Below are 27,063 nucleotides of genomic sequence, written 5' to 3'. Positions count from 1 at the left end.
AAAAGAAATCAATACCCTGACTAGTGTTATATCTACTAAAAATTGAATTTGAATTTAAAAATTTTCCCTCAAAGAAAATTCCAAGTCCAGATGGTTTCACTAGTGAATTCTATTAATCATGATAATATCAATTCTACATAAACACATCCAGAAAGCAGAAGAGAAGGAAAAAATTTCCAACTCATTCTATGTGACCAGCATCACCTTGATAATAAAACCAGATAAAGACAGTCAAAGAAAATTAATACCAAAATCCCTCATGAACACAGATGCAAAAATTCTTAGCAAAATTTTAGCAAATCAAATACAATAATATCTATAAACATTAATATACCATGAACAAGTGGGGATTATCTCTGTGATGGAAGTTGGTCAAGCTTTCAAAAATCAATTACTAAACTTAATATAATATAATCATATTTACTGATTAATAAAGAAAAATCATGGTATCATCTCAATAGGTACCAAAAAAAGAAAAAAAAAAGCATTTGTCAAAGCCCAACATCTGTTGCTGATTAAAAACAAAGACAAACAAACAGAAAACCTCTTAGCAAACAGGAATAGAAGGGAACTTCCTCAAACCTTATAGCTAACATACTTAAAGGTAAAAGATTGAAAGTGTTCCCCCAAAGATCATGAAAAAGCAAGAAAACCCACTCTTACCACTTCTATTCAACAGTTTTTGGGAGGAGGTGTAGCCAGTGTGTTAAAGAGAGAAAAAATATGCATAATTGGAAAGGAAGAAATAAAACTTTATTTCTAGGCAACATGATTGTCTATTCATGAAAACCTATGGGGGGGTGCAAGGGTAGTTCAGTGGTAGAATTCTCGCCTGCCATGCAGGAGACCCAGGTTTGATTCCCAGCACTTCCCAAAAAACTAACAAGCAAAACACACACAAAAAATTCAACAAATGGTGCTGCAATAGAGGGATATTCACATGGAAAAATAATGAAATGTGACCCTGCCATACAGCATGCAAAAAAAAAAAAAAAAAACTATGAAAATCTTGAAAAACATCCTAGAACTAATAAATCAGTTTAACAAGGTTTAACAAGGTTATAAGGTACATGTGCCAGTTTGAAAACATTATGTACTACAGAAAAGCCATGTTTTAGTCCTGATTCAATCTTGTGGGGGCAGCCACTTCTTTCAATCCTAATTCAATACTGCAGGTTAGAAACTTTTGATTAGATTATCTCCAGGGAGATGTGACACACCCAGTTGTAGGTATGACTTTTGACTAGAGGGAAACGTGACTCCACCCATTCCAGGTGGATCTTGATTAGTTTACTGGAATCCTTTAAAAGAGGAAACATTTTGAATAGAGTCAGAAATGACAGAAGCCTCAGAGCCAACAGAAATTTCAGAGCAGAGTTGACGAAGATGCCAACATGTGAAGAACAGAGATACAGATGTTTGGTGATGCTTGGAGCCCAGCAGACGTCGCCATGCGATATTATGCAAGCCAGAACCTGGAGAGAGCAAGGGAAGCCAAGAAATGAAAGCCAGTCCCAGAGAAGCAAAGTGAGGACCCCCACAGCAACAGAAGCTGAAAGTAATGGAGTGCAGGAACAAGGGGACAGCAGACGCCAACCACAAGAATACCCAGCTGATAGAGGTGTTCCTGATATATCAGCCTTCCTTGAATTAAGGTATGTTTCCCTGGAAGCCTTAGTTTGGACAATTTTATAGGCTTAGAACTGTAATCTTGTAACTTATTAAATGTCCCATTTTAAAGGCTGTTCCAGTTCTGGTATATTGCATTCCAGTAGCTTGCAAACCAGAACAGTGCACAATGAACATGCAAAACTCAAATGTATTATTTACTACATCCTAGGAACAAACAGAAATCAAAATTATGTCTTACAGCTTATTTGGCTCAAAGTTGATGCATCTTATTCTTCTGTACGAGGTTTCTTTCGGAGATGATGAAAATGTACCAAAATTGAATGTGGTGATGGTTGCACAACTCTGAATATACTAAAAAACATTTAACTCTACTCTTTAAATGGATGGTGAATTGTGTGGTATGTGAATCATATCTTAATAAAATTGCTAAAAAAAAATGAAGACTATGATTCAATGAATTACCACAGGATAGGGTAGTGAGAAAAAGATGCTGACAACCTGGGATAATATAGAAGGTGTCCATGAGATATAACCACAGCTGTAGTAGTAAGAAAGGAGTGGGAAAAATGCAATAATTCTTAATCTTATCAGTTACTACTTAAGGTAACCCTGTTTGATCTTTCTTGATGGAGTAAAACTAATTTGCACTCCTAATTCCATCATGGATACTCTTCAGAACTGTTTGGAGCTCTGGGAATGCATGTCAGTTAGGTATTAAACTTGCCAAGCAGATCTACAACAGCCTAGTTTACTGTATCTTATTTAATGGAGATGACTAATCTGCTAGAGTAGTTCAAGTCAACCAGATGGATGTCTTATTTAGCACACCCATCATTTCTGATGAGCTACATTTCCTCTGAACACCTTCTCTGTTTGGCTGGAGTAGAAGGAAAATGAATATTTATTACACACCTCACTTTCCCATAAACTGTCATGTCTAATCCTCACATCTCTTACCCAGATTATATATAAGGAGACTGATGAAGAGGATAAGTGACTTTCCCAAAGTCACATAACTAGCTGGTAAGTGGAAAAACCAGGATTCCAGCTTTGGCCTAAACCCATGTCCATCCCACCACAGTTAGGCAGGGGGTAATCCTACAGAGTGAGACTTCTTAAATCTGTTTCTCCCAAGTGATTAGATCCATATCAGCTATTTTCAATGCCTTTGGAAGCTGGAATTTGAGTTACTGCTAATTTTAAAACAATGGTAATATTTACACATTAAACACTTCTCTGGCTTGTTCCCTTGACAACCATGCACCTAACATCAGATGCAAAAATGTTCTCTGTTAGTGCCTGGACTTAAAATCTCAATTTGTGAGATCATAATCTTTAACGCACTTTTAAACAGAGCATACAAGGGCTTTGTATGCCTTTGTCTACGACACCTCAAAAATATTATAATAACATAAAAAGTCAGTTGAAGAAATATTATCTTCAGTTAATACAAACTTTTGGGTTAATTTTACATCACTGTTCCTACATCCAGCCTGGACCAACATAGGCTGAGCTAAAATATAAGAGAGCTAAGGACTCTCAAACCAGTTACAATTGTTTTTTTCAACCATTATGTTCTCTTTTAATTACACAGGTTAGATACAAAATAAAAATATTAAACAGTATAGGATTATACAGAGTAAAAAGTGCAAGACTTCATTCATCTCCCTAATATATAATTTTCCCTCAAATAGACAGGATTATACTATACAAATTGCCCTGCTATTTTTTTCAATTATATCTTATAGTTCTTTCCATTCAATACATAGATCTATCTTACACTTTTTAATGACTGCAAAGTATTACATAGTATCAATGCACCATAATTTATGTAACTATTTCCCAAGATATATAGGGAGAAAGGGAGGGGCCATCTGTCAGGATGGAAGAAGGACCCTGCTTCTAGAACCATAGTTCTGAAAGTGTGTTCTCCAGGCCTGCAGCATCACCTGGGAACTTGTTAGCAATGTAAATTCCAGGCTCCACTCCCAAATCAATAACTCTGGATTGGGGCCCAGCACTCAGTGTTTTAACAAGTCCATTCTATGATTGTGCTGCATGCTAAAATTTGAGAAGCATGGTTCTATATCTCTCTTACTACACTAACAGCTTTAAAGTAAAAATTTTAAATCAGCATTCCATAATAACTGGTTCTAACAGATGACTATGAGCATAGTTAGGACAGAAGTACAGCAGAGAGGGAGGAGGTCTCTTTCTGGGTTTTTTATTATTTTAAAATTTTCCTTAGAGAGAGCACTTTAATATATCAAAATCCTTCTTCCTCTTATGTTTTGCCAATGTGGATTCCTTATACTCTTATCCCATAGCCTTGACAACCAACAATTAAAACATTTACATAACACTAAGACACCAGAAGATGGAAAGCTTTTTTCTTCCTGATCCTCACACTTCTGTTTGTACCCACATGACAACGAACCTTAGCACCCAGCTTCTACTGGCATCTATGAGATACTGGGAAAATGGGAATTCATTGAATCACAGAGGGTCAGAGCTAGAAGGAAATTTAGAGGTCTTCTAGTCAAGAGTCTCATTTTGAAGATAAAGAAAACAAGGCCCAGATAACTTGCATGACACAGTAAGATCACAGAGCATGTAGAAGTCTCTTCTCTGATATAACCTAAGAGGGCTGGGTCCATGGAAGGTGCTTAATTAACAACTGCTGATTTGACTTGAGAGGAGAAAGTTGTCTGTGCTAGTTCTCTAAAGAACAGAACCAACAGGAGATAACTGTAAATACGTGATTTATAAAAGTGTCTCACGCAATCGGGGGAATGCAAGAGTCCAAAATTTGCAGGGTATGCTATGAGGCTGGCAACTACAATAAAGGGTCTCAATGAACACCACAGAGAGGCTCACTGGCTGAAGAAGAGTGAAAATTCTCTCCTCTTCCTTAAAAGTCTTCAAATGTTTGGATCAAATCCAACGGACTAGATTCTCTAGTTTGTGGAAGACACACCCTAGTTGATCGCAGATGTAATCAGCTACAGATGCAATCAACTGACTTATGATTTAATAAACCAGCCTTCTGATTTATCAACCAGCATGAAATACCTCTGAAGTAATGGTTAGGCCAGTGCTTGCATGAACAGACAACTGGGCACCATCACCTGGTCAAGCAGACACCAGAACCTAACCATCACACTGTCCAAAACAAGGGGGACCAATTAGGAAGGCAGAGTCTCAGCAGTCCTCTTTAAATTTCCTACTGACAGCGTGTTGAAGGTACATGAATGTGAGACCATCAAGTCATGTTGTAATATTTTTGTTTCTACATGAACAGAAAAGACTTTCTGGCCTTGAAAGATTGTTGCTTAATTTTTAAACTGTTGAACAAACACCATTGGGTCTTTCAAAGGCCTTTCATTATAATGATTCTTGATAGATATATGCATTAAACGCATCTCAGAAATTTTTAAAAATATGCATTTAGAAAGATATATTTTCCCTAGCTTACTAAGCAGAGAACACTAATGTAATTTAATTACTTCTAGAAGACATTCATGGACATCTAGTATTATATTATGCTCTAATTCAGCAATGTCTACAAATGTCACTTCTCTACAGGTTGGCCATTTGTACATGGGATGCTTATCTCTATGGTAAATAGTTCCACACTTTCATGTTTTTTAAATATTTATATTGAGAAATCTTCACACACACACAGTCCATACATGGTATATAATCAATGGCTCACAATATTATCACATAGTTATATATTCATCACCATGTTATGCTTTTTTAGATCTTTCAGTGTTCTATAGTTTTACTGTCTTCTCATTTGCTGTCAGTTATTACTTCTTATGCCTGTCAGTCTGTTTGCATCCCCGAGTTCTTACCCCTACTTCAAACCTACTATTGACAATATGGGTTGAGATGCAAGATAAATATGATCTTTAGCACTATGTTAAAGGTGAAAGTAAAATGGATTGTGACTAAGGAAGTAGAAACTTTAGTGGAGGGACTTTGTGGTATTTACTTTGGCTGCTATGGAATGGCATGACAGTGCTGCCAAGTACAGTATTTTGTAACAAAGTAGCATGACAGCAAGACTACCATTATACAAATAATACAAACAATGAGCTCTGGGGATATTTATTTATATCAGGAAGGTATGCAGTTCCTCCCGCAAGATTTCTCCCTTTCTAAGTTTTAAGCTATGTAAATACTAGAAAAGGGAAAGTTAGATTACCTGTAATACCACAGAACTGTGGGTATTGCTGGTAAAGATGCGTGTGGCTCCTGCCTTGGAAGACTGCAAATGGGATGAGAGACCCATTTCGCTGCTTCCAAGAGACAATTTCATGTGCTGGTCTTCCTCTTCCACCAGAGATCTGAAAAAAAAATTTAAAGCAGAAAGAAAGGAAAATTAAAACTTCTCATAATTCACAAAAACAAGATTATATATAGAAATAATCAACCACCATTGCCAAACATCTGATTATGGAACATAGTGAATTCATTTCACTGTTTTCAGCTCAAACCACTCTATATCATGGAGGAAATATATATATATATATATATATATATATTATATATATATATACAATATATATATATATATTTGTAAAAAGTTTTCCAAAGTCAGAAACAATAATAAGAACTGAGAAATCTACATAAAAGTTGGTTCAAAACTATAAACACCAAGATACTTGCTTTTAGTATTTTATTGTTTAGGTAACAATGTCATCTAATATTATTATTCATGTTAAAATCAATTTGGAACACCTAATTTTAGAAATATAAAAACAAATGCTGGGAGTTCCTATAAGATAGTGAATAGGATAGGTCAAGTTCACCTCTGCTCCAAGGGACAACTAGAGATGTGATAGGAAGGCAACTGGGATGGTGATTCCAGGGTGTAAGTGACCTGGGAGGGTCTTCTGTACCACATAAGGAAGTTCTGGATGCAAAAGCTGAAGAACTGAGATGCAGAGAACCAGCTAATACAAACAGCCTAATGTACACCTTTACAAATGGAAGCCTGGAGACCTCTGGAGTGCAGGGACCGGGAGTCAGAGACAAGGAACCCTCATGAAAATACAAAGCTTTAAACTACTGAAAGAAATCAACTTCTAAAGTAACCCTATCAAGATATTTATATGGCTCAAAGACAACAGAAGATCACTAACCATATGTAGATGCAGATACAGTCCAGTCTAATGACCAAATTAAAACACCAGAGAAGACACAGACTTCGGAACAACCAATCAAAGACATTCATATAATACTACTAAATAAAATCAATGGGATGGCTAATGACATGAAGGAGATCAAGAAGACACTAGATGACCATAAAGAGGAATTTGAAAGAATAAATAGAAAAATAGCAGATATCACAGAGATTAAAGCTGCTGTAGACCTATAAAAAATATACTTGAGACACAGAACAGCAGATTTGAAGAAACAGAAGAAAGAATAAGTGAACCAGAGGACAGGACAATTGATTTCAAATACTCAAAACAGCAAATGGCAAAAAAGATGGAAAAATATGAATTGGATCTCAGGGAAATGACAGACAAAACAAAGCACACAGATATAATCATTGGTGTCCCAGAAGAAGAGAAGAGTAAAGGGCAAGGAAGTTCACCTGAGGATATAATGGGGGAAAACTTCCCAATCTTAAAAAAGACATAAAATATGCAAATCAAATATGCCCACGAACTCCAAACAGAATAAATCCAAATGGGCCTGCCCTGAGAAACATACTAATCAGTCTGTCAAATGCTGAAGAGAAGCAGAAAATCTTGAAAAAGGTAAGAGAAAAACAATCTATTACATACAAGGGAAACCACATAAGACTGAGTTTGGACTAATCAACTGGCACTATGGAGGTGAGAAGGCAGTGGTATGATATGTTTAAGATTCTGAAAGACAAAGACTTCCAGCCAAGAATTCTGTAACCAGCCAAACTGTCCTTCAAAAGTGAGGGAGAGATTAAAATTTTGACAGACAAACAAATGCTAAGAGAATTTGTTAACAAGAGACTGGCTGTATCAGAGATACTAAAAGGAGTTCTACTGGCTGAAAAAAAGACAGGAGATGGTGGTCTGGAGGAGGGCACAGAATTGAAGAGTATCAGTAAGAATAACTTAAAGGATAAAAAGAGAAAGAGAGAAAAGAATATATAGATCTGACAAATATAATCCAAAAGATAAAATGGTGAATTCAAGAATTGCCTTTACACTAATAACCTTGAACATTAACAGACTAAATTTACCAGTTAAAAGATACAGATTGGCAGATTGGATTAAGAAATATAATCCAGCAATATGCTGCTTACAAGAGACTCATCTTTGACATAAGGATACAAATAGATTGGAAGTGAAAGAATGAAAAAAAAACGTCCCATACAAGCTGTAACCAAAAGAAACCAGGAGTAGCTATACTAAGATCAGAGAAATAGACTTTATCTATCTTTTCCCTTATATACAATTCAAATTTTTCCATCTTTTTTGCCATTTGCTGTTTGAGTGTTTGAAATCAGTTGACCTATCCTCTGGTTCACTTATACTTTCTTCTGCCTCTTCAAATCTGCTGTTCTGTGTCTTGAGTGTTTTTTTTTTATTTGGTTTACAGCATCTTTAATCTCTGTGATATCTGTTATTTTTCCATTTATTCTTTCAAATTCCTCTTTATGCTCTTCTAGTGTCTTCTTGATCTGCTTTATGCTATTAGCCATCCCATTTATTTTATTTAGTAGTAGTATATGAACAACTTTGATTAGCTGTTCCAAAGTCTGTGTCTCCTCTAGCATTTTAATTTGGTCGTTAGGCTGGGCTATAGCTGTCTGCATCATGATATGCTTTGTGTTGTCTTTGAGGTATGTAAATATCTTGGTAAGTTTACTTTGGAAGTTGATTTCCTTCAGTACACTAAAGCTCTGTATTTGCGGGATGGATAAGGAGCAGGATGCAGAGTGTGGGGAGGAGCACAACAGTGCAATGATGCATTTCAGTGCAGGTACAGGCACAGGTTAGGGATGCTATGCTGGTGCCTGTGAGCATGGGGTGCAGGTCACATAGTTGTGGAGGTGCGGTGCGGGAGCCGAGGGTATGGGGTGCAGCTCAGGCAGACTTTGGAGCATAGGAGCACGGTGCAGCGTGGGGGACAAAGAGGTAGAGTGCAGTGGGAGGCAGATGGGGAGGCTGTGCGGATGCACACGGGCTGATGTGCAGGTAGGATGTGGGTGGACATGTGGAATGTGAGGGTCATGGGTATCAGGATGTAGGGTAGGTGGTACAGAGGTCAGCACATGGGGGGGCAGGGGGTCCAGAGGGCCCTGGATGCAGATGTGGGAGTGTGCAGGGGCAGGCACAGGGTTATGGGATGTGCATGTGTGAGGGGGGCTGGCATTGGGTGGGCAGTGCCCTAGTACTGGTGTGCAGGTCTGGAAGGGGTTGGAGTAGGTGTGCACGTGTATGCAGAGCAGGGGCTATATAGCACAGATTTGCCCACAAGCACCAGCCAGGTGTGGAAGCAGGGTGCTTGTGCTGGGGAGTGGGGCAAGTGTGCACATTTGTGGGGTAGGGGTTGAACGAAGGAGTCAAGAAGTCAGTGCACAAATGCATGGGCACTCGACAGTGGGGAGGATGTGGTTGTGTGGGTGCACATGTCTGGGGGGCAGGTGTCACCTGGCTGGGCAGTTCAGTACTTGTCCAGAGCTAGGGGTAGGGGTGACTGGAGGCTGCGTGTGTATGCAGATCTGGGAGGGTCATAAACTGATGTACATGTGTGCAGAGCTCAGGGGGTGCATGGTGGGGTTGTGCGACTGTTTGGGCTGGGGGTGGGTGTAGCCTGGGTATGAAGCTAAGTGCCCACAGCCTTCATGCACTAGCACCCACCTCATGGAGCAGGAGGGGGTGGTGGGTCTCAGGAGGGGCGGGGTAAGACTGCACTTACACAGAAGAGGTGGGTTGGGCAGGGGTAGGAGTGTGCACGCTTCGGGTGGGGATGGGAGGCAAATATGAGCAGGGGGAGGTATAGTGGGGTGGAGACACTTGGATCGAGGGGAGGGGGGGTGGGTAACAGGGTTCAGGTGCGTGGGGTGTGGGGTGAGTAGCAGGTGGTGGGGCTGTGATAGAAGTGAAGGTGGTTTACTAGTGGGTCTAGAAGAAATATTACCGTACTGAAAGTGAAAATGATTGAAAGGGGTTGTATAGACTCATGTGTCCTCCAGTTGACATTATAAAAAGGTATGAATCTTGTACAAAGAGTGTTTAAATCCAGGGTATATAGGGGGAAAACTGCTATTGCATGCTATGGGCTATGTTTAAGAGGAAAACATCAACAGTACCACAGCAACACCAGAGGTAAATAATGGGGAGAGGGACAAGGGTAAGGGGAAGTTTGTATTTTCTATTTGATGAGACTGTGTTTATTGGTTATCTTTCTCTTGGGAACAATGAAATTATCTAAAATTGAGAGTGTTGATGGACTGTTGACTTTGGACATTATACATGATGCCCAATGAACGGAAGTGGCTGAATGATGCACTGACTGAGAGGTAGACTGGCGAACGATGATGCATACATATGATCGAATATTGTGCTGCTACAAAAAGAAATGAAGTTGTGAGGCATGTAACATTGTGAATGAACCTGTGGGTCATTTGGTGAAGCAAAATAAACCAGAAACAAAAGAGCAAATATTGTGTGGTTTCATTTATAAAATACTAATAAGAAAACAGGGACCCAAATTGTAAACTCTTATAGCAGTCACATTTAATCCAAAGTGGTAATTATTATTTCTGGGTTTTTGAGAGGCTGTTTTACATATGTATAACCTGGTATTTAGAGATAAGAGCAAAGTTGATCACGTCAGGATTAAGGTAATTCAGAATACAGGGATAAGGAACATATTGTATTTTAGAAACTCATCTACTCTTTGAGACCAAAGGAAGAAAGGGTTATTTTGTACAGAACCTAAGTTTTCTGTTGCATATAATCTAATTCAGCATGTCTGGATAGATCATTTAAACAATCCAAATACAGGGAGCCCAGATTAAGAATGAGGGCCTTTAATCCTGTCTATTTTATTGTAATGCCTGGATACATCCCAGAGTATATTAAGCAGATAAACAAAAAGTATAGGCAAGATCCCTTGAGGGATGGGAGAAAAAATATGGAAGTATTAAACTTTACCACCGGGGAAACCCTTGATACTGTGTCAAACATTAGGGACACTCAAATCAATAGGCCAAGCCCTTGATCTTGAGGCTTGCTCTTGTGAAGCTTATGTATCTAGCAGAGAAGTTTAGCCTACCTATAGGTATGCCTAAAAGTTACTTCTGGAGGACCTCTTTTGTTGCTCAGATGTGGCCTCACTCTCTCTAAGCCCAACTCTGCAAATGAAATCATTGTCCTCCCCCCTATGTGGGACATGACATCCAGGGGTGAAGTTCTCCCTGGCGGCTTGGGAGATGACTCCCAGGAATTAGACTGGCCCTGGCACTGGGATCAACAATGCCATCCTGACCAAAAGGGTCAAAAGAACTGTAACAAATAAGGTATTAGTGGCTGTGAGAGTTCAAATAGAGTCGAGGTGCTACTCAGGAGGTCACTCTTATGCAAGCTTCAGTTAGACATTGCTACCTATCATAGCTTTCCAAACCCCAAAGAAAACCATTCCTGCCAATCCTAAAGTACACCTAGGGCATTATATAAAATTCTACGAAGCTTCCATGCACCTAGGGTAACTTTCCTGAAACCTACAATCTCAGATGGGTCCCTGGATGAGATAAGTCCTGAAATGCAGAGGAGCCAGCCTTCCCAGAACATCAACGAGTTCCATCCCCCTCTCCCATATTATTATCAACAGCCCCTTCTAACATGAAAAGGTTAGAATGGATATAGCCCAAATACCCCTAAAGAGTAGGAGAAAGATCAAGGGTGATGGTGGAGTTATACAGAAAAGGTAAGGTTTAATAAGTGAGTATGATTGCTGAACCATTATATTGATATTTCTTTTAGTCTCCTGTATCTTAGATCAGCTAAAAGTTAAAACGTAAAATTGTAGAATTGTAACCCTTTCCAAAACTCTGAAATCTGTTCTACAACTAATTGTTGCAGTGTGCTTTGAAATTTATTGCTTTTTTTTGTATATATGTTATTTTTCACAAAAAAGAAAAAAAAGCATTTATGAAGTGCTTGCTCTGCCCAGCACAGACACCATACAGAATAAATACAAAACAGAATTTTTAAAAAATTACAATGTACTCAACAATGTGAATAAACTGTGAAAGCAGATACACACACACACACACACACACAATGCTACCAGTTATTGAATAGCCACTATGTATCAGGTATTGTATTTGCTAAGAATTTTACACACATCATCTCATTTAATCCTTAGAATAATCCAGTTCAGTAGGTACTATTACCTGCTTTTTATTAAGGGTAGGAAAATTGCGCTACAGAAAGGTTAAATAATTTATCCAAGGTCATAAAAATATTAAATTCACTGGGCCAAGATTTGAATCTAGTTCTAGTCAAATTCTAACTCCAAAGACCCCATTTTAAAAGTCAGAGATTAACTATGATGTATAAAACATTACTTCCTCTTTAGTTATTGGTTATAGTTCTTATTCCAACTGAAGAAAAGTTTACACAGGAAATAATAACTCTCTCTGAAGAGTTTTGGATTGATAAGATATACAGCTACAGTTGTAGTTTCATCTTTTTCAAAGATATGAATAATGAAAAACGCAAGCTATGTCCACATATATTACAAGAATAATTTCTCAGGGGCTACAAAACAGCATCAAAGAACCCTTGGTCAACAGGTCAGTGAGTTTCACAGCTAATACAACAAAATGTTTGATAGTTAAAGGGCATCAATTAAATTACCTAAAAATTGTGCTTATTGAAACATCACAGTACTCATGGCCATCATGGAACAATCTTTCATTATTCCTTAGAATAGGCAGGCTTACGTTTGATTAGGTATATATTGCTAAAATTGTCTCCAAATCACCAAGCTAAGAATGGGGAGTCGATGGGTATGAGTGAGTTTGCACGTTCATGACGTAGACTGATAGAATGAACATCAGGGAAGAAGAAGGAAGAATGGATTTTCAAAGGCTAGAACTCTCTATTTGTCCATTAATTTATCTGTAACATCCTAAATTTGAATTATTTGCTTTTCTAACTGTGGGATTCCCGATATCTTAAATTGGATTTAATGATTTCACTTTTTTCCTATCATACCTATAATCTAAGTCAATGAATTTTTAAACAAGAAGGAAAGTTTTAAAGCTGTACCATACTTTTAACTCAAATCCTACTTTTAAAATTCTGACACTAACCAAATGGTTTTAAATCCTGCAATAATGAGCAAAAATTCAGGTCTTAAGGGTGCCATCAATTCTTCTTAATGATAAAGATTCATACTATAACCAAAACCGAATAATATATAGTCATGTTTTCTGCAACTCTCATATTTAATAATGAAGAGAATAATTTAAATAGGATTTTAACAAACATAAAAGAAAATGGAAACAGTCATCCACTAGTGTTTCAGAAGCAGCTTTAAAAGAGAATATATACATATATACATATATATAGCTATATATCATATGCACATTTTTAAAACATCTTTTGTGGATAGACATTTAAAATTACAGGATGAATTGAAAAAGTGAGAAATAGATTGATGGTGATTGATATCCCTAACCAGAACATTTCCATTCATTTAGAATTATTTTAAAGGGATAGTTGAGCAGGTTGTTTTATTAGTTTTTGTATTCTCTGCACAGAATATGGCACATAAGAGGCTTTTATATGTCTTCTGAATGAATAATCTCATTTTTTGTGGATCACTCAAAAGACAACATCAATGAACATTTTTGCAGATCACTGGTATAAATGGGAAAGAACTAAAGCTCAAATCACATTGCCCCTACGACATATCTTAGAAATTGCCTTTTAAATAAACTCCAGATAGTAACTTGCTTCCTTGTCATTTATTTCTTACTCTTAATATTAAAAAACAGAATGTGAAAATGTAATCCTTTCTTGGCAATATAATAGGTCTGGCTTTCTCCTAATTACTTCAAAAGCTAAAGAAGCTTTCAAAAGCATCTTCTTCATGCCTTTTTATCAGCATCTTTTTACTTTTGAACATTCAAAATATACCCTATTATTTATGTACCAGTAACAGTACATGTCAGGTCAACCTTCTCAGCAGAGTCAATACTTTCTTATTCCCTTTTCATTATGTTTATTGACTGGCTGTCAATAAACATAATGAAGTATTGTTCTTCAAGACTGCAAGGAGGTAACACCCTTTGGCAAACCCCAGGCCACAATTACATCAAACAATCCTTAAAGGAATGATTATCTGACTAATCCTAAGAACAAGTAGCATTTTTTAAAATCTTATTTTTCCAAGTTACAGGGTTTAAAGCAGTAGTTAAAAACAGTGATTCTCCCTTATACAGTGTTGGTAGATTGTACAATGGTGTAGCCACTGCTGGAAATGAGTTTAGCAGTTCCTCTGAAAGTTGAAAATAGAATTGCCCTATGGTTTCATGTCCTTGGGTAACCTTCCAAAAACCTACAACCTCCAGATGGGTCCCTGGACCAGATAAGTCATGAAATGCAGAGGGGCCAGCCCTTCCAGAACATCAACTAATTCCATCCCCCTATCCCATCGACAGCCCGTTCCAACATGGAAAAGTTAAAATGGGCATAGCCCAAATATCCCTAGAGTGAGAAAAAGATCAAAGGGGATGGTGGGGTTATACAGAGAAGATAGGGTTTAACTAATGAGTATGACTGCTGAATGATTATATCAATATTTCTTTTAGTCTCCAGTACGTTAGAGCAGCTAGAAGCAAAAACCTAAAATTGTAGAATTGTAACCTAGACCAAATTCTGAAATCTGTTCTACAACTAATTGTTGCAGCGTGCTTTGAAATTTATTGCTTTTTTGTATCCATGTTATTTTTCACATAAAAGAAAAAATAGTCAATTGTGATAATAAAAAAATATATTCCTCTTAGTCTCCAATGTTCTGGAGCAGCCTGAAGAAAAAATCTGAGATGATGAAATGGCAGCCTATGACAAACTCTGGGTTCTGTCCTTTAACTAGAGTTGAAGAGTGCTTTGAAAATTGTTGTTTTTTTCCTTTCTTTGCTTTATATATGTTATATTATACCATAAAAAAAAGTTTAAAAAAATTACCCCATGGCCCAGCAATCCTACTTCTTGGTATATACCCAAAGAACTGAAAGCTCAAATATACATTTGTAGCCCAATGTTCACAGCAGATTGTTTATAATTGCCAAAAGGTGGAATTAATCTGTGTGTCTATCAACAGATGAAGAGATAAACAAAATATGGTATATAGCCACAATGGAATATTATTTGGCCATAAAAAGGAATGGAATTTTGATACATTCTACAACATGGACAAACCATGAATACATCAGGTTGAGTGAAATAAGCCAGAAATAAAAAGACAGAAATTGCATAATCTCATTTCTATGAAATACCTAGGATATGCAAATTCATAGAGATAGATTATAGATGACTAGGGGATAAGAACATTATTGCTTAATGAGTGCAAAGTTTCTATTTGACATGATGAAAATGTACGATGAATGTAACTAATAACACTGAATTGTACTCTCCAAAGTGGTTAAAATGGGAATTTTTGAGTTGTACATTTGTTATCACAATAAAAAGTGTAAAAAAACACACACACAACTAAAGTGAAAAAAAAAAAAAAAGCTAGATATTTGGCAATTTCCCAGAGATATTTTGGTCAACAAAACCGGGGGAAGGGGTGCTACTATCAACTAGTAGGGAAAGGCTAGGGATGCTGCTGAATATTCTACAATACACAGGACAATCCCTCACAACAAAGACTACCCAGGCAAAAACATTAATAGTGCCAAGATTGGGAAACCCTTACATAGAGGGATCACCCTCCTCATAAAACTTTTTCTAAAGTAATTTACATGTTCTAAATAACTTCCCAGTTCTTGGCTTGACTCTATGAGGTAATGTTGGCTGCAAGAAACATGGTAAGATTGTTAATTACTACTAACTCTTCCATGACTGCATCACCATAGAATACCTCTGTTCTCCTTGAGCCCCAAAATTAGAAAAACAAAGTGTTTACAATATACAAGCAGATAACGGCTTTGATGTTTATAACAGCAAAAGTTTTGTCTTATATGCGCTCATATAAGAATAACAATTTCCTAATTCTGTTTTAAACAATTGTTATTTGGATTCACTTTTACATGCTGTGTTAATCCTGCCCAGATAGAGTCATTTCATCAACATTATAAAATTATTCATAGGAGAGCCTGTGTTCACAATTTCCTTTCAAAAATTTAAATATTTCTTTTCCCTACAACTTTATAGTCTGCATGGTGCTGCCATGCCACTGGATACATTTATTTTCTAAACAATGGCCAACTGCAGAACGTAAAAGCAATCTTTCACCAAGTATGTATGAATCAGTCAACAGAGATTGCTCAAAGAAAACAATTACTTTTTGGAAGAGCATTAGGTTAGAGATAGAGGCACTGTCTGATCATTTTACTAAAAGCATTGCAAAGGTGTCAGACTCAGCATACACAGACGATGGCATTTCTTTGCAATATTTAAAGATGAAGGGAAATGAAAGCCTAAGCAACTATTATATGTTAACTATGTGATGCCAACATTGTAATCTTGCATCAGAACTTCCACATATAAAAAATATCTTAGGTGAAATGTGTGCAAATGATGTGAACACACAATTCACAAAAACAGAATTACAAATGGTTAATAGACAGAAAAATATTTGATTTCAGTATTCCAGAATATCCAAATTAAAACAAAGATTTCATCTTTAAAGCTATAAAATTATCAGATAAGAGTGGAATATATAACTTTAAAATTGCTAGCACGACCATGTTTTAAGCCCTTACTGTCTATATTGCACTGTTCACTCAAATGGAAAGCTTAAGGGAAATTTTTAAATCATCAAATGAATAAACCTTATTCTTACAGTGAACACCATGACAATGCAGGACTGTTTATCATTTACGTCTATATCCTGGAATGTGGGCAGAAGCAAGAGTGTTCTCTGGAGGTACTGGTTTGATAGAGTTTCTATAAACAACCACGTACTCACAGAATTCACTATAGCAAATGTATTTGTTGGTGTGCTATATGGGGAAGGGAAGAACATCTCATAATTCCATCATTTGGTCCGAAAACCTCATATAGTCTTCCAACACTCTTCAGTTTCTCTACCCAAAAGCAAAGTTTTTCCCCAAATCCACTAAACTACTGTTTTGTGTTTAAAAAATTAGTTGTCATCTTGATAAAATACAAAATGAGCATCGCAATTTCTTGGTTTCTATCATTGCAAGCACCAGTTCATGTTATTCAGAAAACCAGGTAAGGTTTAATTTCATTGTCAAGGATAAAGGGACATTTTTAGCGCTTCTTCATAACCAATATTACCATGAAAACACCTGACTTTTCTTAGTGGAGAGGTTATGTATGCCAACCCATAACCATGCATGGGTAGCACATTAACTTCTTGTTCATATCAATGAACAGAAGCACACTGAAACCATTAGGGATAAAAGATGCTAGTAGGATATATGTACTCTCAGCAAAGAGTACTAAGACTAATCAGAATAGGTGTCAAATTGTTCTATGTACTTGCCGTATTGTTTTGATTCTGAGGGGAAAAAAGAAACATATCAAAGAAAACCTAGAAAGGTAAGGTATATGAACAACACCTTTATTTTTTCTCTATTTGGTTCCTGATTAATTTCATAGCACTTCATTTTGCTTGCTACCATTTCAAAGAGCAAAGAGATTAAAACTGTCTAACAATGTATGCTAATAACACAATTCCTCTATAATAAAAGAATTGGGCTTTCTGAGTTAAGTGTCAAAAGGATATTCTACGTTCCTAGAGTATTAATATTATCTTAACTGAATCAGTGCCAGTGGATTGGTCTGCAAGAACAGGAAAAACAATAAAACAACAACAACAAAAAAAAAAATAGGAAAGCAAGAAAGCCATGAATAGGAAAACAATACAACAAAAAGGGTTGGTAAATCAAACCACTGACTGACTCATGCTTTCCACCACCTATCCCCTGGAAAATAAAACATATTCCTCACACTCACAATTTAAAAAAAAATTAAAAAAAGGTCTTCTTCACATAAGTACTCCCCCTCCATTTATGTTTCTGCTCTGAAACAGAGAAGCATCTGTTAGCAGCAGCATTTACTAAATGAAACATTTCTTGTGATAAAGTTGCATGGCAGGTGGGGAAGAAATTTAAGCACCTGTTCTCATACACATATGAATTTGAGTGCTAAATCTGTGAAGGTATTTCTTTCCACCCTTGAGAAATAAATTAAAAACTTAAAACAGTAGAAATTATTTCTCATTTGTCTTTCTATGTTGCACTGAGTTCTTAAGATAATAATAAATTTTCTCCCTCACAAAATTTAGAATCTAGCTTTCCTTCTCCGCCCCTCCCAAACTAACGATGAATATCTTCTGTCCTTCTCCCCCTCTCTCTCATACACACACACAACTTTCATTAAGCAGAAATTGAAAAAAAAAAAACCAGAAACAAAATCTCCAACTCATGCCTCATGAAGTAAGTGACTCTATAAAATAATCCTGTCATTTACATTGCAAGAAAAAAATTTAAAACATAAAATATTGAAAGATGTGCCCCAAAAGTAAATAGCATTTCCAGTATTGTTATATAGGGAGATTGTCAATTTCACAGCAACTTTTCCTAAGGTTTAAATCAACTACTGTTTAAGAAAATATAGAGAACATATCTTCTTAATGTGGTGTTTGCTTGAAAGGATTCAGGAAACATAAGCATTTTGTTAGGCATTTGCATTTTTTAAATTACATAAATATAATGATATTATTGTCTATTCGCAATGATTTCAATAATAGAAATTTTTATCATAGATGACATAAAATAGCCACTAATTTTTCCAATGCTTTCTTTTCTTCTGCAGTAATACCTAAGCCAACGAAGGAGAAAAAAAATTCAAGGTGATAGGGTCAAACTGTAAAATGAGTTTCCAAAGTAAAGAAGCTATGGCTCAGGCATCTCATATGCATTAAAATTAAATCACATTAATAAATAGCTTATGCCAGTTTTAGCACAGAAATAAGATCTTTCACCCAGCACCTGCTGTGTACTAGGCATTGTGCCAGACACATTCTAGTTTGGTACTTAATCCTCAAAACAATTCCATTTTAAATATAGAAAACTGAATCTCAGAGACATTAAGGCCTCAGTGAGTCTGGTGATCATGATTTGAACCCAAGTCTGATTCCAAAACCCACAATGTCCCCATCTGAGAGAAACATTGTTTTATAGGCATGTAATTCTCTGGTTTAATTAATTCAATATGAAATAACTCACTTTTACCACCTTACTCTATAAAAAATAGCAATGCTAAAAACCACCTGAGCCATTCTCTCAAATCATATGGGATAGAAAGGCAGACTATTCCACGATATAACTCGGATCAAATTAAGGGGAAAAATTGTTTAAATTAAATTAAAGATACATTACCGATAACATTTAAAAGAACATATTCTGAATTCCAAAGCCAACCATCACAATTACAAAAATAGCACTATGACACAGATGAGGGAATTGGGCTCAACAAACGGAATGACAAACAATACCCCATTAGGTAAGTGTATCAGGATGAAAATTAATTATCCAAACTCTAAAGCATTTGCACTGAATATTTCAATCCTATCCCTGAAAAACTTTAAAATTAACATTTTTTTCCCTCTGTCTACTATATTTCAAGACTTTAACTTCACTCCATCTTTTAAAACAGGTACATCAGTTAAGCTACATTAACTTTCATGCACCTAGACCAGAAAGTTAGTTTGTTTAGGAAGATTTGTTTATATATTATGTCTCATTCTTTACATTTCTTAAAATTTTCTGATGAAAGCAAGATAGATTGATGATAAATAGATAGTCAGATAAAATAAGGCATGTACAGATCCACTCTATTTCCCGAGGTCAAAATAAATGACTAAGCAAATGAATGCATTCCCAAATGTTGATTCCATATCTACTATATAAAAAAGCTAAGTTGAGTTGCCCTGATCTCATGAGAGCATGTTGAGGTAATGCACCAGTGTACTGGTAGTTGGGAGATGGCAAAATGTGGATGTGACTTGGGGGAAACAACATGTGTTCCCCTCACTGTCAACAGTCCCCTTCCTAATGCACAAAGGAAATAACTGCAGTCCAAGTGACCACACATAATTCCTCTGGAAGGATGATCTACCTTATAGCCAGCCTCAGGTCTTCTCTTTGAGAAGTCTAGCTATCCCTGAGGCAGTGAGCTTACCTTCTTCTTGGAAGAAAATGGAATGTGTTTCTATCCCCTTTAATAGCCAAGCCAACTTTCTTTCAAGGATCTTTGCTTCCAGATGATTTGTTAACCAAGGTGTCATTTTACTCCCATTACCTGTAACTCATTACTTTGACATTTGACTATCGCGTTATGGTGCATTTAAATGGAAAAGTTTGTTATTAAAAATTGGGAATTTATCTGCCTAAAATTTCAGTCTATTAAATATTCAAACACCCAAGTTATTCAACCTTATAGTTTATTACAAAGGTAGAGTCCACAAATTCAAAACCAATTAGAAATCATAGACAAACACCACCGGGAACAAGAGAACCATTAATCAAAGGATAAAAAGTGGTGAAAATCCTATTTTTTCTGTCTTTTCTGGATTTCCCAGTTGGACTCAACTTCAGAAAGTCAATAATTCATGACCGTGTCTTGTGGGAATGTTTATTTCTCTTTTAAAAGGAAACATGAAAAAAATCAAACACTAAAGATTCAAGTTTACAAAGTAATAGCCATTGCATTCCATGTTTTAAGAAAGATAATTGGCAGCTCTAAGAATCTGTGTCTTCAAGCCGGTAGTAATTATAGCATATCGCAACCTTTATTTTGCAATGACCAAGAGGCATTTCTATTTATTTCGATGAATGTGGTAAAAATTTCAATACTAAATTAATCATATGTTTTAACATGACAGCTATTATTTTTTAAGACGGGGAGGGTAATACAAAACCAAATCAGAAGACAAGTTCTCAACCCAGGTGAGTCTGCAAATCACTGTTAGGATAGTTCTTTAAACCTCACCTCAGATTTGGAGCTTATGGCAGCAAAGAGACCAATTTAAGTATAATTTCTCATCTTAAAATTACTTTTCCTTTCGTACATATTTGCCTCACCATTAATTCTTTTCATAAAACTTTGTTATAAGGTTTTTTTTTCATATGCTGCATGTTGGGGTCACATTTCATTCTTTTCCATGTGAGATAGTATCCCCTTATTGCAGCACCATTTGTTGAATTTTTTGTTTGGTTGTTTGTTTGGGAAGTGCATGGGCCAAGAATTGAACCTGGGTCTCCTACACGACAGGCGAGAATTCTACTACTGAACTACCCTTGCATCCCCTATAAGATTTTAAATTTTAAGTTACTTCTCTCATACTATTCTTATCATAAAGAAATATCCATTGCTGGCATTAGTTTCTTCAGGTTGTTAGGAGACACACTCTTGGATTCAAGGAATTTTGGTCTAGCCCTTCTTAACTAATCCTATATCATAGGCAAAATAATTACAATAAATGTATATTTAACAATTAAAGAATAAACAAAATCCAAATTTATCAAAAAACTATCAATTTTTTCACTTTACAACATATCATTTTCCATACATATTCACCCATATTTCTTTTTTCCTCTGTTGCTAAGTAATGTATGAAAGCCATTTAAAAATGATAACAGAAGAAAAAATTATTTTGTTGAAATGTATCCTCATACAACTTTGTAATTAATTTAAGTTCTTTAAGTATAAAAATGATCAGAATGTAAGCAAATGTGGATGATTTCTTGAGTACTATTTTTAAGTTCATTTCCTCTAAATCATAGTCAGATTTCCTTTTATCCTAGTCAGCCAATCCTTTCATCAAACTACATTCACAAATCACATTATCATTTAAAGACAAAAATCACTAGCTTTAAAACACAAATTTGTATAAACTAGTTTTCCCCATTGAGATAAAGGACATGAGAGAATAAGTCAAATAACTCTACTTTAAGAGTAGTTGCTGCCTTGGAACAGATCACAATCTTATTTGCTTTATCAAATCACAATCTGATTAACCAGATTAAATAATTCTGGTCATTGGTAAATCATTTCTACTAAAAGTACTTTCAGTTAGTGCCAACATCATGGTATTTACTACAAGCAAGGAACAGAATCTGAATTTTGGATGAGTTCTTTTCATAGGAAAGATATCCAAAACTTATTCACTAAGAAGTCTGTCATACAACTGATTACCATGTATATCAATTAAATAAATTCAACACTTAAGGGAAGTGATTTACACAGGGTTACAGACCTAAAATCTACTCTTTTTAAAATTATTCATCAACTTAACATTTACTGAGCACCTACTATATGCCAGGCACTGCACTAGGAGTTAAGAAAACAAAGAGGAGAAAGAATTCTTGCTTTCAGAGAGATCACAAAGAAATAATTGCTTTCTAAAAGATCAAATGATATAAAAAAAGCAAATGTTTAGCATTATCTACTAACAAATGCCATACTGTATAAGTCATATAATCCATAGTAAGTAAAATAATTTCAAACTTTGGTCCCTAGTCCAACAGCTTTTCAGCTCAAATTCAGTACAACAGCTGAATCAAATAAATCAATAAAGTAAAATAAAAAATATTTTATAAAATAAAAAAATCAAATAAAAAAAAAATCATACCAACTTTCTTTACCATTATTTTATTTTAAAGTCTCTTTCATCCTTGATCAAACTATGTGCATGGCTGGATCAGCAGTCAAGCAATATCTACTATTCAAAAATATAATCTGCAATTGTAATTATACAAAAAATGCCAAAATTTAGGATGATGCAATGGTATACCACATCATTTGAAAAAAAAATACATTCTCTCTCATTACATCTTGTGGTACTTAGATTCAGTTGTCAACTTGGCCAGGTGAAGGCACCTAGTTTTGTTGCTGTGGACATGAGCCAATGGTAAGTGAACCTCATCTGTTGCTGATTACATCTGCAGTCAGCTAAGAAGCGTGCCTGCTGCAATAAATGATGTTTGACTTAACTGGCTGGTGCTTAAATGAGAGAGCACAATGTAGCACAGCCTAAGCAGCTCCTCATCTAAGCATTCGCAGGCTCAGCCCAGGCCTTTGGAGATGTTGAAAGGAACCACCCCGGGGAAAGTTGCTGGAACTGAGGCCTGGAGAGAAGGCCAGCAGAGAATGTCCTGTGCCTTCCCACGTAAGAAAGAACCTCAGTGGAAAGTTAACTGCCTTTCCCCTGAAGAACTAACAAAATAAATCCCTTTTTATTAAAGCCAATCTGTCTCTGGTGTGTTGCATTCTGGCAGCTAGCAAACTACAACACATCTATTTATATATTTCAGCAAAATAGCTATGAAAAATATTCTAATGACCCAGGACTCCAGACCAAAACTTTGGTTCAAGTTCTATGAACTTTGTTAGTTGTGAATCAGTTAGAAATGATAATGTACACACACATACAACCTCCGTAGAAAAGTGCTCACAATGAATAAAAATCTCTTCATTTTGATGATGCTTGGGATTATTTACTGGATAATCAATTCATGACCCTGAGCATCCATATATTTTTCAAAATTTTATTTCACATATTTTAAAGGTGTAATCAAAAGTTAAATCAAATAAGTATTATGTTTCACTGTAGACAACAGAAAAACTCCGATGTAATCACATCTATATCGAGAAAACTAAGGCTTTTGCAACAAACTGCTATTTAACATTAATTTGTAATATAGCAGATTAAATTGGATAAAATAATAAAAAGGAAATATAAATAAATACTGGGTTAAATCATCAAATACAAATATACACAAATGGAGAGAAAATAATCAGACATTACTATCATATTCTCTTTGAAGGTAAAATGTTATGACAAAAAGAGTGATTTCTAAGGTTCCTTCCAGCTCTTAGATTCAAAGAATCCTGAATGAGATGATTATGCCCTTTTTTTAAATGTCAAATTCTTATGGCACTGATCAATAAAAGGCACAATAGTTTTGAAACCAGACAAACAGAAAATAGAAGATGTTAGATGATGAGAATGTAAATAAAGCGAAAAGGCCATTTAGAATCTTTAGAAACACCTGCAGTCAGAACCTTTAATGTTTGAAAGAACAAAAGGAGGCAAGAGGGATGGAATAAGCACGAGTTCAGTCCAGTTGCCCAAGAACACTTGACCGAGATTGCCACTCTAATTCATCATTCTTACAATACATCATTTTCAAAATTTTAGTGCTCTAAAATACAGTATTCAAGCCTTTCAAATTTAAAACTCAATCAACACTTGCACCTTCCATAACAGGAAGCAGACAGCACCTAGAGAATTAGACCAATTTAACCAATTTCTGATTTCAAACATTGCTATAATCCAAGTTTAAAAACATCACCTTTCAGGCCATAGCTAACTTTCTAGAGAATCAAGTTTAATACTCAGTATCTAAGTACAGGTATTCCTCACTTGTCATTTTACTGTTCCTGCTTTACTTAATAGATGCTACCTAAGTAACACCCAAACTTCAGTGTTTGCCCCCTGTGCCTGCCACAGACCAAGCACTGCAGGGCATAAGCAAGGCAACAGCCACACAATTATATGCCACTGCTAGCTAATTCTGTAGTATGATTTTAGATTTTTTTTAAAGGTTCTCAACAAGCTGTATTATGTGTATCATTTTCCAGGGACATATGGGGACCTGCAAATTGTCAATTATTATTTTATGGTAGCCTTTATCTTTTATCCATTTCTGAACGGTCCTTTGAGTAAACTCAAAATGTTTTTAGGTGGAAAAATGGTGTCTTTACAAATTTTACCTTCAATGGAAAAAAATGCAATAAACATCAACCAACTTGTACTATATACTCACTTTAGTACTTTAGTACTAGATCTAATACTTTAGTACTAGATAGCCTTAATATCAATGGAGCAATTTTGTATGCTTCTGCTTGCTACATAAAACTTTATTAAGAAAACTAATTCCATGAGTCTACTAAAAAATGGTATAATGCTTAGTTATTAGCTTCTAAAAGGAGATATGAACCATGCAAAATATCTCAAAAACAGCTTGTATTTTAAGAAGGTAAATAAATAACAAAGATTTTAAATGAATACCATCTTAATTTTAAATCACATCTGTATTGTATGTGCTCAATACATTTATGCCTATTTTATAGGACTTGGAGCATAATTTTAAGTAGTAGAAACTGTTTTCATGATACTTTCAATACAACCCCAGATTATAATACTGGAAATCATTGTTGCAAAGATTGAGAACTGATAATATTCTGTTTAAACTACTGCAATTGTCAAGACAAACTCCTCTCCTGGAGATTAATAAACGCAGTTTAGCAATAAGAAAGTAAGATTTATAGAGCCATATGGGTTCAATGGAACAGTTTCTTACAATGCTTGTATAAGCCTAGCATGATTGTTTTCAACTAGAATGTGTTAGACAAAATAATGTCCTCCCAAAGATATCCTAATCCCTGGAATCTATGAATACGTTATGTTTCAAGGAAAATGGAACTTCAAAGATGTGATTAACTTTAAGGACCTTGAGATGGGAGGTTATCCTGTCCGACAGATCCAATTTAAATGAGTCCTTGAAAGTGGAAGAGGAAGGCAAAAGAGTGGGCCAGAGAGAGCTGTGACTTGAGAAGGACTTAACATGTTGTCGCTGGCTTTGAAATGGAAGGAGTTTATAAGTCAAGCAAAGAAGTTTTCAGCTCACAGCCAGCAAAAGATAGAGACTTTGGTCACACAACCATGAGGATCAAGTTGTATCAGGTTGTGCAAACAACCTGAACGAGCAGGAAATGGATTCTCCTTCTGAATCTCCAAAAATGAATGTCCTGCTGACAACTTGATTTCAACCCGGTGAGACTATTCTCGACTTCTGGCCTTTAGAATTAAAGTTAATAAAAAAAATTTTTTAAGCCACTAAGTTTGTGGTAATTTGTTATGGCAGCAATAGGAAACTAATACATAGATTTTATTTCATTGAGAGCCTATGAATAATTAAGCAGTGTGACAGTAATGTTCACAAGCAAGTACTGAATATATTGATTGGGTAGTACCCTTAGAAAGTGCTATAAAGAGGACACCAGGAGGTTTCTGGGTAAGATGGCATAGTAGGGAGCTTCAAGATTCAGTTCATCCTCCAGGGGAGCTAGTCAACAGCCAGAAACTGTCTGAAATAACTGTTTGGGGATTCTGGAGACCCGAACACCATCCAGGGAAGAGCAGAAGGAAGAGACTGATAACTTGGGGTGAAGGGCTATAAAGTTCTCCTTGCTACACAAGCTGGGGCCCATTCGCCAATCTCATGGCAGGATGCCCTGGGATCCAGTCCCTGATTAGAAATAAAAGTCCTCTTCCCCAAGAATGGGGGTGGGTATTAGCACATGGCCGAGCACTAATCAGGCTTTTGATTAGCAAATTTAGTACACTGGTTCCCAGCTCTGAGAGGAACTACAGTTTCAACCACCCCTGGAACAAAAGGCGTGCAGCCCCTCTTTGAACCATGGCCCTGACAGGTGTGGAAGTGGGGGAGCGATTTAGAGACATAGTGCCTTCTTGGGGCGTGGAGCACAGTTTGCTGAAGGGCAGCCCTCCCCCTAAAAAGGGGGCAGGGGGCAAGGCCTAGCACTATAATTGGGTCTCAGTTCTGAGCTATGGTTTCACCTTGCCCCAGATAGGGATAGGCATCTTTCTGTTTCAGTCCCACCTCAACAGAAGAGGAGCTGGTTGAGACTTAAGGTACAAGATCACCTTAAGACTGCAAGAAACAGTTTACATAAGAGCGCCAACTATGAGGAATGCCATAAAAGCACAGATTTGGGTAGTTGTCAAAGAGAAGTTTGGCGTCCTTCTAGAACTCCTCTCCAGGGCACATTGGAACTGAACCACACCCCCTTCTTGGGTCCCTGGCCCTGTTTTGACTGGAAAATACTAACATTGGGAAAGTCTTCTCTGTGATCACCCTCCTCCCAGAATTTGCCCTCCAGGCAAAAGCAGCTACAGACAACAAAAGGAGTGTGAAAAAATTATATAGGCAATTCAAAAACAAATAGAACAGAACATTCCAAGAGAAGGAATAGGGGAAATGAAGCTTTCTCTTGAGAGTGAAATAACTGCAAAAATTGTGTAATCTCAAAAATTGTACCATACAACCACAACAAAATTCAGAGAAATAAAGTCTGAAAAAATCTGATCAGTTGAACACAAGCTATCCTAAAGGTCTTTAATAAG

General features: G+C 36.2%; 1 protein-coding gene across 4 annotated transcripts in view; it reads right to left on the bottom strand.

Annotated features, from left to right (window-relative positions):
* KLHL13 (kelch like family member 13) overlaps positions 1 to 27,063 on the bottom strand; it is a 353,054-nt gene that overhangs the window by 50,258 nt on the left and 275,733 nt on the right. For all 4 annotated transcript variants that reach the window (XM_077146549.1, XM_077146548.1, XM_077146550.1 and 1 more), the window contains one exon: positions 5,843 to 5,984. In XM_077146549.1, the coding sequence (XP_077002664.1) occupies positions 5,843 to 5,956 (114 nt within the window). In that variant the 5' untranslated portion in view covers positions 5,957 to 5,984. The remainder of the gene's footprint in view (positions 1 to 5,842; positions 5,985 to 27,063) is intronic.

This window comes from Tamandua tetradactyla, chromosome X (assembly GCF_023851605.1).
Source record: "Tamandua tetradactyla isolate mTamTet1 chromosome X, mTamTet1.pri, whole genome shotgun sequence".
In the NCBI taxonomy this organism is placed as follows: domain Eukaryota; kingdom Metazoa; phylum Chordata; class Mammalia; order Pilosa; family Myrmecophagidae; genus Tamandua; species Tamandua tetradactyla.
This window is presented reverse-complemented; position numbering and strand designations above follow the sequence as displayed.